This window comes from Hippopotamus amphibius, chromosome 3, assembly GCF_030028045.1.
Source record: "Hippopotamus amphibius kiboko isolate mHipAmp2 chromosome 3, mHipAmp2.hap2, whole genome shotgun sequence".
Taxonomy (NCBI): domain Eukaryota; kingdom Metazoa; phylum Chordata; class Mammalia; order Artiodactyla; family Hippopotamidae; genus Hippopotamus; species Hippopotamus amphibius.
Genome location: NC_080188.1, coordinates 198,193,651 through 198,207,040, shown reverse-complemented (window position 1 = coordinate 198,207,040; position 13,390 = coordinate 198,193,651). Strand labels below are relative to the sequence as shown.

The window sequence follows — 13,390 nt, the reverse complement described above, 5'->3', positions numbered from 1 at the left end:
AGCTCCGGGAGGAGGCGGTGGGTCTCACAGAGGCCCCTCCCTGGAAATGGAGGCACCCCATCCTGTCTGCGACATGGGGCCCGTCTGTGACCTAGGGCAGTGGGGCTGTGAAGGGGTGAGGTGGGGCCCACAGGGCTCGCCTGGAGCGCACCTTTCCCAGCCCAGACTCCACCCAGACAGAGGGGCGCAGGAGATACGGGCGGCTCCGGGAGGTCTCTCCACCACGCAGACCCTCTAAACGTCCTCAGCGTTGCCACCCTCAGATGCGACTGTGCATGCCAGGCTGCAGAAGACCTTGATTCTGACCCAACTCTTCCCTCCAGTCAGAAACCCGCCCCCGTCCCCCCCCCCCCCCCCCAGCTGGAGCCTGGCACAGAGGCTCTGCACTGGGAGTCTTTCCCCAGCACTCCCGAACCCAAACTGATTCACAAATGATTTGCCCGCGTTAGCCAACGCTTTAATGAAGAAACAGCCTGGAGAAAGCACCTCCCCCACCCCCACCCCACTCCGATCACACAGGCCCAGCTCTTCCCACCCTCCCTCCAAGGGCCCAGCCTAGGAAATCAAGGACTTGGGCGCCGTCCTACAGATAGACCCAGTTCCCGCTGATCTCCCAGGCGGGAGGCTCGCTGCTGTCCGTTCAGTGACTGAGCTTGGGGCTGGGAGGCTGAGCACCTCCTTCTTCTTTGTCTTCCCCAAAGCCTCCGTGCCCTCCTGGAGGAGCTTCCCCCGAAGCCCCCTCACTCCCCTCTCCCTGGGACCCTGGGCACCGGCAGCATCCTCCATCCTCTGGGACTGGCTCCCCAGCCCAGTGTGGTGTGAGGAATGATGCTTCAGGGATCTGCCCTTATTCCAAGGCTGAGGGGCTGGGCAGGGCCATTCCAGGGTGCGGCGGGCCTCCGAGCTGGATTCTGCAAGACACAGAGGACCAGGATGCCGGCTAGTCCTGCAGGTCGCTGGGACAGTGCAGGGGGTCAGACCTGGGGCGCTGCCGTGGGGGTGTGGGTTCAGACCCACAGTCACCACATGCGCTCCGAGTTTGGGCAAACTTCTTCCCTGGCCCCTCAGGGAACCACAACCTCCCCAAACACTAGGTGTGCACGCGAGCTGGGCACTTTGAAACGTTCCTTTCCAGGGTTGAAAGGGCCACTGCCGCACAAAGGTCGATTCTGAATTTTTTTCTCATCCGAACGAGGCTGCAAGGCCATTCTGGAACGCTCAGGTGGGTGGACGTAGCCCCTCAAGCCGAGAGCTGCTCACCAGGGACGTCGCCCACCGTGACGGGCAAACCAAGGCCCCCGGAGGGCCCGAGGTGGAGGTTCCCTAACGGAGCTCACGGAGAGCCAGGCGGACAACGCCGCTGTCCCGACCCAGCCCACCCCTCCGAAGGCAGACAGGGGCTGCATCGGTGGCTCTCCTTCCCCGCCCCCTGCCAGGCCGGGCCTCACCCACGACGATGAGGCTGGCGGTGCTGACGGCCTGGCCCAGGGTGTTCTCGGCCACTGCCTTGTACTCGCCGCGGTCCACGGCCGAGACGCTGGGGATGACCAGGGAGCACACGCCCAGCATGTCGGTGCTGTACGCGGCGGGGCTGCCCTCCAGGCTCTGGTCGTTCTTGAACCAGGTGACGCGGGGCCGGGGCCAGCCCTGCACGGCGCAGGTCATGCAGCACTCGCAGCCCAGGGGCAGCACGTGGGGCCGCAGGCCCACCAGGAAGCGGGGCTTCTGGCTCAGGTCCAGCTCCCGGTAGCTGGGGGCCTTCACCGTGGCCCTGTCTGCGGCGGAAGCGGGCGGGAGAGGAGGGTCAGAGAGTGAGGAGGGCGGCGGCGCGTCCCAAGCTGCTGGCGGCCGCAGGCACCGCCTGGACCTTCCTGCCACGCCTCACCTGCAAACGTGGCCCCAAGGCACCCGACTCATTTTTTATCCTTTTCTTAAAACACCTTTTGGATTTTTTTTTCCTGTACTACAAGCTAACACACACTCACTGTGGACAAATGGGAACACATAAGAAATCAAAAGGAGAAAGGATAAAAACCAAGCACAACCTAACTACCTACGGTGACCGCAGCTAACGTTCAGGTGTGGGACCTTCCACATATCTTTACATTTTAGAAAACCGTGAAAGTGAGACACCGGGAACACGTGCATCTGCACGTATGGTCCGCTTTCCCTGGCGGCTGCTTTGAAGGCTCCCATCTGACTGTAAAAGACTCTGTGTTGGCATCAGCACTGACCTCTGTCTACCTCATCGCCTGCCACCGACGTGAGAGGCCACCCAGGAGCCGCACACACCCCGGCCCCCCACCGCGATCTCCGCGCCCAGGAGGCGGGAGCCCCCGAGTCGGGGACGCAGGGGAGCGGGAGGTGGGACGAGAGATGCCCCCCCGCGCTGCCCCCCTCCATCCCCGCAGCCCCCCTCCCGTCCCCATCCCCGCAGCCCCCCACCCCCTCCGGCCCCCTCCATCCCCGCAGCCCCCCTCCGTCCCCGCCCCCTCCGCCCCCCCATCCCCTCCGCCCCCCCATCCCCTCCGCCCCCCGCCCCCGCGGCCCCCCGCGGGGAGCTCACCTGGCGGCGGCCGCGGGACGGCCCAGGGCTGGCGCGTGTCCGAGGGCTCGCTGGCGCCCAGCTCGTTCTGCGCCAGCACGCGGAAGTGGTACTCGCGGCCCGGGAGGACGCCCGCCAGCGTGAAGCGGCAGGTGTGCAGGTGCGCGGCCGCGGGGCGCCAGGGCTCGCGCGCGGAGGTGCGCAGGAGCACCGTGTAGTGCGGCGGCGCGGCGCCCGCCTCCGCCTCGTCCGGGGACGGCGCCCACTCGACGGTCACCGAGCCCAGCGTGCCCTCCCGCAGGAGGATGGGCCCCGGCGCCCTGGGGCGCGCTGCGGGGACAGAGGGGGCGGGATGGGGCCGGAAGTGCACCTGGCCCTGCCCGGGTCCTCGACTCCTGCCCCAGGGCCCCGACTCCTGCCCGAGATCCCCACTTCTTCCGGGGCCCTGGAGACACGGTCTGGCCAGGCAGGGGGCCGGAGCCAGGGAGAACTGGGCCAGCTCTGCAGTTACTGCTAGAGGGTGGAAAACCTCCAAAAAGACTCATTTTATTTCACTTTGGCTTGTAAGTAAAATGACATAGGACACGGGAACAGAGTGGGGGCTTTCACAAGACCAAATTACAGAGCCCCCACTGTTACTCGTTCCTCATTTCTGTGTTTCAGAAACCCATCCAGGGCTGGGGCTGGGGAGACCAGCTTTATCCCAGGTGAGGGCCACAGACAGTTCTTCCCATGGCTCTTTGGAGTGATGTGATGCCGGTGACTGTCTCCTCTCACTGACCCCACATGAGGCACAACTGCAGTCCCGGGAGGGCTGTGCTCAACTGTCCCCAACCCCCTGGGGGCAGAAGGACAGTGACAGGCCCCCCGCCCCTCCTCCTTCCTCCCTTAGACATAAGAAGGGTCAGGTTGTGGTCACAGGCACACCCAGGTGCGTGGAACCCTGGAGACCTGCGACCAGGCCCTGGGGAGCGGCCCAACCGTACCCAGCCTCAGCGCGGGCCTGCCTCACCTGCCACCCTGAGGCGGAAGCGGTAGGTGGCCTCCTCCCCCCTCGGGCTCCTCAGCACCACGGTGTAGAGGCCGCTGTCAGCGAGGCTGGCCGAGGGGAGCAGGAGCTGGGTGAGGCCATCCTTGACGGAGGTCACACTTCTTTTAGGTAAGCACAGGCCATCCTTCAGCCAGGTGACCTCTGGCATGGGGGCAGCCTGGACACGGAGGAAGGAGCGATGAGAGGGCAGGTTTGTGGAAGTGATGGCTGGGAGCTGGACTGAGGTGTACGTGTGAGAAGAGCGTCCTGAGAGGAGCATCGGGGCAGAGCCACAGCGGGGGCGGAGCCACAGCGGGGGCGGAGCCACGGCGGGGCGGGGGGGGGGGGGGGGGGGGCTGTTTAGGGAAAGACTGGTGGACAGGTGGGCATGGCCAGGCGGTAGGAAAGGAGAGAATGCTGCAAAGGTGGGGGGCGGGTTGCAAACACGTTAAGGGCCCCGCACATCACACCCTGGGTTTCATCCTGGGCCACGAGCTGCTGTTGTAAGGTTTGACCAGGAAAACAGAATTTGATCTGGATTCACGGGGTTGGGGGAGCGAGGGCAGGAGGGAGTGGGGAGGACGCGTGGGAGGGGAGTGGTCCCGGCAGTAGTCCAGCGGGGAGAGTGTGCCGACCCGACCCTGACCAGGGTGCCTGTCTGACGGCCCCGCCGCCAACTCCCGTGAGACCCTCAGCTCTGGGCAGCAGAGTCACCGGGTGATGCTGACCGTGACCTGCCTCTCGGGCTCGTCTGGGGACCCGAGACGTGAACACCACACGGGAAGCACGGAGCGCGGGCCCAGGACAGAGCACGCACGCGGCGTGTCTCAGGTGCTTTGTCGCCGTCACCGCTGTCATGGTCACGGTCTAATAGTTAAGGGCACGTAACTTAGAGCTGGCTCCGGGGTTGAATCTGGCTCTGCCCCCACGAGCTCCCCACCCAGAGGATGGTGCCGGTTTTAATAACGATAATAATAACAGTCAGAATAACACGTGCACACGTGCTGGGGACCTGCCACGAGCCCAGCGCTTTGTGTGCTTTCAAGGGTTAATGCCTGGAATCCTCAGAGCAGCTCTTTGAGAGAAGTTACTGTTATCACCCCCACTTGTCAGACAAGGTTGTCAGAACAGAGAGGTTAAGATATGCGCCCAAAGTGAAACAGCTAGTGAGCACTGGGGTCAGAATTTGCATCCAGGCACCTGTGCTTCTAAGCACCACACGGGCCGCTCAACTGCACACAGAGACCGGGGGTGCTGCCCGAGGCCGTCCCGAGTCACACGCAGCACGCAGGCCGTGTGCGTGCACAGCAGACATCCTGTGACGGCTCTGCAGGCCCCGGTCCCAGACCAAGGAGGTGGGGGCGTGGGGCGGGCGGAGAGGTGCAGTACCCGAAGCCACCACCAGAGGGGTGCGTGGACCAGCGCAGAGGGGCCGCCCGGCATCCCGGGGTGGGGGCTGTCCCTGCCTGGAGGATCTCCGCCTCCCTGCCTCGCCGCGGCCTGATGTTCCGCACAAGCCCAGGTCCCTGACTAGGGGCCAAAAAAGAACAGGGAAGAAAGCAGACCCACAGGGCTGAGGCCGCCCCCCGCGGCCCCTAGGGGTGCTCACCTCAAAGCGGACAGGCACTCGAACGGTGTCCCCGGCTCTGACCGCCAGCACGTCCTTCGTGCTGGTGTCCATGAGGAACCTGGGACAGACTGGAGCACACGGGGTGGCCGTCACCTCCCTCTCCGTGTGGGCCCCAGCCCCGGTCACCAACCGGGCAAGCCTGCTGGGGGACGCTAGGCCAGCCCCGCGATGCTGAGACCCCACTGGACACTGGATGGGAGAGGGGGCTGGAGGGGAATCCTGGGGGGAGCCGCAGGGCTGGGAGTGTGCGGGGCGGGGACCGAGAAAGGGCAGCCGTCCGAGACAGCCGTAGGGTCAGGTGGGAGCCGCGCGGGGCGGTGAGAACGCAGCCCATCTCTTGTGTTTTGTGGATGAGACCCCCGCCCATCTGAGGCAGGAAGGGGCCTGAGAGCGCTGGAGTTGGGGGCAGAGCCAGGCCAAGGCTCCGGGTGCTGGACACAGACTCCGTGCAATTTTCTCTGCACGTCCCCCTTAGCGTCTCAGGGACCGCTGGGGTCTGTTGGGACGGCCCAGTGTCAGCATGGGCCAGAGACAGCTCGGCTGCTCCAGCGATGAAAGACAGTCCACCTTCCAGGAACAGGGACGGGGGCTCACGGCCTTCTCGGGCCACGCTGGGGAAGCAGCAGAGAATTCCGGAGCAAGCCTGGGCTTTGGGGCCACTCACCTGGCTCGCGCCCCGGGGCAGCATAACCCTGACCTCGGTTTCCCTATCTGTAAATTGGGGATAGTGTTGACCTTGCAGGGTGTTCACGCGTTAGGATGCAAACGCACTCCTGAAAGGGTCTGCCTAGCCTGCTGCTCTGCTCCTGCCAGGCGCCCAACGCGTGACACGTCACCAAGCTGGGAAGGGAGTCCCAGCTCCGCCAGCGCGCGGGTGCGGCTCAGAGCACCCCGTAACCCTGCCCCCCGCCCCAGGAAGGGCCTGGACCAGGGGAGGGAGGTGGGCTCACCAGCGACAGGCATGGCGTGCACCACTGTGTCCAGGGCAGTGGGCTGGCCGCGACCCCCGTCGTTCACCGCCGTCACCCGCACGAAGTAGCCCTCCCGGGGCCGCAGCCCCTTGGCTGTGTAGGTGGTGCCCGGCACGGTGCCCGCGTGGCACGGGCTCCACTGCAGGCTGGCCGAGCCACACAGCTCCACCACGTAGCCCTGAGCTTCATCCCCGTCCTGAGGGTCTGGCCGGGCCCAGCTCAGCGTGATGCTGGTGTGCGACGTGTCCGTGACCCGCAGATCCCTCACGGGCCCAGGGGGGCCTGGCCAGGCACCACAGGGTGTCAGGAGGGGCGTCTCCTCTCCTGAGGGAGGCCCCCTCCGTGGACACTCACTGGTTTTCTGGGGGCGGCTGGGGGTTCCTTCCACTTAGGGGTCCACCTCCAGACTTTGCTGAAACACCTGACTGGACCCAAACCCTTACTCTGTCCCAGGCTCTTTCTCAATGTGCACCACCCATCCCAGCTCGCCTCCTCTGGGAAACCTCTCCCGACTCCTTCCACCCACTCGCCAGCCTGCCAATCCCCTTCCCCAGCTGTCCTTCCGTAATTCTCCAAATCGGGTGTTTTCGTGGATGAGTCCTGAGGTTCCCACATCCCTGAGGACTAGAATTCTATGTCTTTTAGTCCTGAGCCTTAAGCTCCTGGTCGGGACTGTCCTGGGTACTTCGTCCATACTTGTGCTCCTTCCCTGCACAATGGGAACAATAGCCCCACCCACCCATGAGGGTTTCAGAACACAGGTGTGGTGTGTGTGAAGGGCTCTGTCGGCTGCACAGCTGTCCAGGGCTCTGGCCTCCAAACCTGGGGAACCCCCTGGAGGGAATCCCTGGGCGCCCAGCCCCCAGGTCCCCTTGCATCTCCAAGCCCCACAGCCACTTCCCCAGGCCCTGGCTGACACGGAAGGACACCCGCTGGCCGATCCACAAGGGCCAGGCACGTGCTGCCCCCCTCAGGGCTGTCACCGGCGGGCCCGAGAGGTTAAGAGCTCGGGAGAGGAGCAGAGGGAGCTGCAGGCTGCGCAGGGATGCTTTGATAGGTGTTTCGTGGAAAAGGTATTCTCTGCTCGAATTTGGGAAATTTGGACCAAAGCAGGGCAGGTTTCCTGTAGGGCTTGGAAATGACCGAGGCTGCCTGTTATGGGCACGTGGACCACAGGCAGGGCAATGCTGCTCTAGACCCGACGTGCCCCCAGGACGCACCGGTTCCTGGCACAATGCCAGCGCCAGCAGGTGAGGAGCAGGTGCTCGCTGGGTAGAGACTGGATGCCGAGGCTCTCCTGTGACCCCCCCCATCCCCACGGGGATGACGCCCCCTCTCTGGGGGGAGTGGACGCGTATAGGACGGGTCTGAGTGCCTGGGCTGACCTGGGAAAGGACTCTCCCCATCCCCATCTCTGGCCCCTGGGCCTGTCCGGTCTCAGTGGAGGGCCTTAAGCCTCCGGGTCCCCTAAGCTATTTCTCTCCCTCAGGGCCTTTCCACCTTTATCCCCCAGCCCTCCTGCCGTCTCTGTCAGGACGGCCCTGGCCGGCTCACACCACCACCACCACCCTCTCCCGGGTTGGTGCTCTGCTTACTCATGGCGTCCCGAGCAAAGACGGCCTCCGACGGGGGCCCAGGTTTCCCGGGGCCAGAGGGGGCCACGGCCGTGACCCGAAACTCATACTGACAGCCTTGCCGCAGGTCCAGCACTGTCCACTTCTTCTCTGTGGGAAGCCCACGCACATCAGTCCTGCCTGAAGGGGCCGGGCGATGCCTGGACAAGACCAGCCTGGCCCTACACCTCCCTGCCCCCCAGCCCCCAGCCGGCTGTGACTCCTCCTCTCCAAGACGAAGAGGGCACTGCTCAGAACCAAATCTCTGGTTCTGCCACTAACTTGCCGGAACGTCTCGGACGCGTGCCTTCATGGCTCTGGTTCCCTCTGCCTTAGAGCTGCCGTCCTACTTAAATAGAATGGAACCACTCAACAGGGTAGTTGGAAGGCGCCCTCGGTCCGTGGCCCCCTTTCCGGAGACGGGAGGCCGAGGCTCCGGGGGTACAGCCTGGCCCCCAGCACGGCCTGCCTGGAGCGCCGAAGCCCTCTTTCTCCCACTAGCCTGGGCTTGGGCTTTTCTGAGTTCATTCTGGGCTCAGAAAGCAATTTCTTGGAATCTACTTAAGGAGGCGGGGGTACGTCTCCCCGCTGTCCGGATGAGGATGCTCAGATTAAAGAGAAACGAGAGCTGCTGGGCTCAAACCTCTGTGAAACCAGGGCCCCGCAACCCCGCCGCGGCTGAGGGTCCTCTGTTTGGGGGAGGGGCGGAGCGTGCGGTGGGCACTGCCCCTCTGTCGGAGGACGTGCAGCAGCGTCTCGGCCGCCTCTCCCCTGCAGTGTGGCAGCCCCACGCTGCTGCACGAGGCCACATGCCCCGGGGGCACCCACCGCCAGCGAGACCCTCGTGCTAAAGTGATCGGGCTTGGGGCTGCCACAGGAGCCCGGGGGCCCGGGAGGGTCTGGAGGCCAGGACGGTGCTGACCACGCCCAGGGCTGCTCACCCGGCACCGGCTGCTGGTTCACGGCCACCCACGTGTTGCTTCCTTTCTTGCGCTTCTCGATCAGGTAGCCCAGGATGTGGGCACTGCCCGGGCCCCGAGGCGCCGTCCATGACAGGGTGATGCCCTGGCTGGAGGCCGACAGGATGGCTGGGGGAGGAGGGGGCCCAGGCAGAGCTGGGGGCAGAGAGGGTGCTGGTCAGCCAGGGGCTGGGAGAGGTGCCGGCTCCCGGGGGCTCCTGGAGGGGGCGCGGGCACCGCGTGCTGGCCACATGCTGTCTCTTCCTGGGGGGGACAGGGGTCTGAGCCAGCCCACAGTTTGGGGGCAGGAGAGACGGAAACAGGGAGGCGCTGCGGCCTGGGGACCAGAGCCCCGAGGCCCCGAGGCCCCGGGGAGGTGCTGCAGGGGGAGGACGATGCCGGCCCCTCCCCGGGGCCTGAGCGTGCCGCTCTGCCGGTCCACCCCGTCCCACAGGGCCCGGCTGGAGAAGGCGCCACGCATCCCACTTGCTGACCCGGCCACCAGGTCCCAGAGAAGCCCGGGCGAGGGGTCTCACGGTGCTCTGGAAGGGCCTCGGGACCCCCAGGAGCTGGCCGGAGGCGCCCAGGAGCTGGGCAGACGCGCAGCCTCCGGACACAGAGGGGGCCCCGCGTGTCCCCTCCCGGGCCCCGGCCTGTCCTCACCCTCGGGAGCCACCAGCACCTCCTCGGACTCCAGGGCCTCCCCGGGCCCCTCCGCGGTCACAGCCCGCACGCGGAAGGTGTACTTCTTGCCCGGCTCTGTGTGGGCGTCGGTGAAGGTGGTGCTGTCCGCAGGGGCCGCGCCCGCCTTCAGCCACGTGCTGCGGCCAGCCTGCTGCCTCTCCAGCACGTACTGCTCCAGCGGCCGGCCCCCGTCGTCCCTCGGGGGCCGCCAGCGGAGGCAGACGCCAGCCCCGTGGCCATCCTGCACCTCCAGGGGGCCCTGTGGGGGCTGGGGCTTGTCTGGGGACCCCCGAGAGGACAGGAAGAGAAGCGGGGTCAGAGGAGCCGCAGCGGAGCAGCACTGGACGCCCCCCATTCGCGGACGAGCTTGCCTGGAGGTGGGGGGCCGAGGTGGGCGTCCCCTTCAGGCCTCCCTGGTCTCCGTCCCCGACATGCAAGCCCCGTGCCCCGGGAGGTGACCCAGAAAGCACCAGCCCCGCGCCCAGGCCCACCCTGCGGGGGCTGGATGGGCACCTGCCCTCTGGCCACAGGCAGTCCCACCTTCATGACACAACTGAGGGCCGCAGGCCACAGCCCTCCCCAGGGACACCTCTAGGACCTGGGCTGTCGGCCACAGAGACGCACGGCCAGTCTGCCCCCAAGGAGCCTGGCCTTTTATTTGTCTAGACGGCTCCTTCCAAACCCGTCTGCAGAGGGGTGAGGACAGCTGGGGGCAGGTTTGGATCTTCAACAGCACACACACGGGGGTCAGTACCAGGGACGTCCCCCCCCAGGGCCTGCCCCACTGCCAGGCAGGGCTCGGGGGGCCGGGGACAGGCCGGGGACAGGACAGGGGACAGGCCGGGGACAGGACAGGGGACAGTGATGGGGACGGGCCGGGGACAGGCGGGCACCTAGGACTTGCAGGGTGAGCGTGGCCTGCACGGTGCCGCCCTGGCTCCGCAGCGTCACGCTGTACTGGCCACAGTCCTTCCTGCTGGCGCTGGGGAGGCACAGCCGTGTGAAGCTGTCCCCCACCGCCACCTGGGCCCCTCTGCCGCTGCCGCCCGCCACCTCGGTCCCGTCCTTGCTCCAGGTGGCCTGGACCGGGAGGCGGCTCTGGAAGGGGACCTTCATGGTCACCGGCTTCCCGGCCTTGACCACCAACGGTTCCCTCAGCTTTGCTGTCACATCAGGAGCGATGACCGGGGGGTCTGGGGAGAGGACAGGGCACGAGAGTCAGAAACGGCGGCACCGGGCGCCCGGGGGCGGGGAAGGAAGGGCCCAGAGACGGAGCCCCTCCCCCCTCACAAGCACGGGTGGGGACCCCGGGGCTTCGTCTGCAGCAGGACGGACGGACGGGCCAGACCTCACTGGGGACGTGCTGACGGGAGCAGGGGGCGTGCGGGCTGCTTTTTAAAAGCGTCCTCTCGGCTGAGGATGCGCTCGGACACGGGCTGCCGGCTGGTGACACGTCCCGGCGTCTAGTGGTGGCGCGTGTCACCGGCCAAGAGGCTGCCTGGTGGGAAAGGGCGGGGCCGGGCCTCACCGTGGACGGTCAGCGTGGCCTGGCTCTGCTGGTCCCCAGCCACGAAGCTGTACCTCCCGGCCTGGGTCCCCTCCGCGTGGGCAATGAGAAGCCTGTGCGCCAGCCCGTCCTGCTCGAAGGTGACTCCATCCCGGGTGCTGAGCTGCAAACGAGGCCACGGAGGGCCGGTCACCCCGCCCCGTCCAGCCCCTCCTAGCGCTGGCCGGGGCCTCTGCTGCGGCAACTGCAGGGATGAACTGAACGCTCATCACAGGCTCGGCTGGAGCTGGTCCCCCCCACCCGTTCAGTGTCTCGTTCCCTGTCCGGCGACCTGTGACGTGGGCACCACAGTTAGCCCAGTTTACAGCTGAGGAAACCCGAGGCCATGTCCGTGGTGAATGGCTGAGCTGGGGTCAGCCCGGCCCAGCTGCCACCGAGGCCCTGCTCGGAGCCCTTGACTACCCCCTCTAGGTGACCGCTAGAGAGCTGCGGGCTGCTCAGGGAGCCGAGAGCCCGCCTGGCTGGGCCCCGGAGATGGCCTCTGTATGGGCCTTGAAGGACAGGTGGACGTCAGCGGGGGCTGGGACAGGACGGCAGTTTGGATGTGGAGGGCGGGCCAGGGGCGCATTCAGCGGGGGGTAAGTGGGAGACGCGTCCAGTTAAAAATGTGGCTTCGGGGGTTTCCCTGGTGGCGCAGCGGCTGAGAACCCGCCCGCCAGTGCAGGGGACACGGGTTCCAGCCCTGGGCCCGGAAGATCCCACAGGCAGCAGAGTGACTGAGCCCGTGAGCCACAGCTACTGAAGCCCAAGCGCCTAGAGCCCGTGCTCCACGACTAGAGCAGCCACCGCACTGAGGAGCCCGCGCACCGCAACCAAGAGCAGCCTCCGCTCTCCGCAACTGGAGAGAGCCACGGAGACCCAACGCAGCCAATAAATAAACAAAAAAAGCTTCTCCCAGAGTCAGCGCAATGTTACAAGGAAGAGCAGAAAATCTTTCCACCCCCTCTCTGCTCCGCTGGCTCCTCCCTTGAAAACCGGGGGGTGAGTGGGGGGTGGGGGTGGGGGGCAGAGTACCTTGACTCCATCCTTAAACCAGGCTCCAGGTCCCAGGTCGCGGGTGAGGCTGCAGGAGAGCACAGCAGCCTTCCCGTGCTGCACCTCTGTGTCAGCCAGGCCCTGGGAGAAGAGGCCCGTGGGGCCTGGAGAGAGGGGAGTGTGGGGGCCCAGGGATGCCCCCCGCCCAGCCTCCCACCGCACCCTGCGAGGCCACATGTCCCGCCCGCCAGGCCAAACTGCCCAGTTTTCTCTGCAGGGCCCTGGCTGGTACGGACCCTGGGGGGCCAGGGAGATGAGGGCCCTTGAGTCCCACGGGCAGACGTCCGGGTGAAGCACAGCAAGTGACCCCAACAAGTCCAGCGCTTTGGACACAGGGCGTCAAGACACACACCAGGGAGGCTCTGAGCCCCCCGCAGCTGGCATCCCACCCGTACAAGGAGGAAGAGGTTGCCTCCTGAACTGGGCAAAGAGGGTCACTGATGGCCGCAGACTCCCGGGGCCGGCGGCAGGTCTGGGAGTGGCCCAGGCACCCCGGGGTCCAGGGAGCCCCCCTTGGCTGCCCCTGGAGGCACCTACCTCGGGTGTCCTCGGAGACGCCTCCAGCCCCGGGCTTGTGTCTGGATCTGGGACTCCGGGTGGGGTCCGGCCGCGGGCGGTGGACGTCTGACGCGCCCTCTTTGCCGGCTCTCCAGCTGCCGGGACGGCTGGGGGGCTCCGCTGGGCACGCCCTGGCCTCTCCTCCAGGCGGCTCCCCCAGGTCTCTGGCCTCATCCGTCTCCCCTCTCTTTGCGGCTCCACCCTCGACCCTGGACCATGTCTGAGTCCTGCTCCTGAACGGGCCGAGCCTCCTTTCTGACGCGCCAGCCTCTCCGGCTCCCGGGCCCTCGTACTCCTTTAGGGCCCCTGGACCTTGGGCCCTGTCATCCTCCACCTCCAGGGAGCCCCTTCCTCCCCTCTGTCCTGCGCCCAGCGGAGACCCAGGCCCCTGGGTCCCCTGTGACCCGTCTCCAGAATCTTTTCTGCCAAAGGGGCCGTCGAGGCCATCCCAGGCTCCCTGACGCCCAGAGTCCCCAGGCTTTTGTGGGGAGCCATCCTCCCTCCCAGCAGAAGTCCCCTTCCCCGGGACACCTGAATCCCCTGGGCCACTCGCCCTGCTCCTTCCAAGACCTGAAGCGTTGCCCTTCAGAAACCCTGGGCTTTGCCCTCCGCCAGCCTCCTCTGGGCCTGGAGCCCCCTCCCAGCCCCGGGAGCCCTCTGGCCCTTCCCGGGTGCCCCTGAAAGCCGCATCTTCCTCCCGCAGGGAGCTTGAAGCCCTGGAGCCTGGGGGCCGGGCCCTGGCATCTGTGCTGTCTTGGCCAGGCCCCTGGTCTTCCCAGCCTGGGCCCCCAGCGTGGC

General features: G+C 66.5%; 1 protein-coding gene across 1 annotated transcript in view; it reads right to left on the bottom strand.

Moving 5' to 3' along the window:
* Positions 1-443: 443 nt before the first annotated feature.
* Positions 444-13,390, bottom strand: part of IGFN1 (immunoglobulin like and fibronectin type III domain containing 1) — a 29,713-nt gene continuing 16,766 nt past the window's right edge. The window contains exons 15-27 of the mRNA XM_057727249.1: positions 12,572-12,685; positions 12,014-12,138; positions 10,961-11,102; positions 10,326-10,625; positions 9,412-9,711; positions 8,731-8,904; positions 7,772-7,900; positions 6,156-6,458; positions 5,185-5,273; positions 3,558-3,753; positions 2,567-2,875; positions 1,449-1,775; positions 444-911 (exon numbers count right to left, since the gene is read on the bottom strand). Coding sequence (XP_057583232.1) covers positions 556-911; positions 1,449-1,775; positions 2,567-2,875; positions 3,558-3,753; positions 5,185-5,273; positions 6,156-6,458; positions 7,772-7,900; positions 8,731-8,904; positions 9,412-9,711; positions 10,326-10,625; positions 10,961-11,102; positions 12,014-12,138; positions 12,572-12,685 — 2,864 coding nt within the window. The 3' untranslated portion in view covers positions 444-555. The remainder of the gene's footprint in view (positions 912-1,448; positions 1,776-2,566; positions 2,876-3,557; positions 3,754-5,184; positions 5,274-6,155; positions 6,459-7,771; positions 7,901-8,730; positions 8,905-9,411; positions 9,712-10,325; positions 10,626-10,960; positions 11,103-12,013; positions 12,139-12,571; positions 12,686-13,390) is intronic.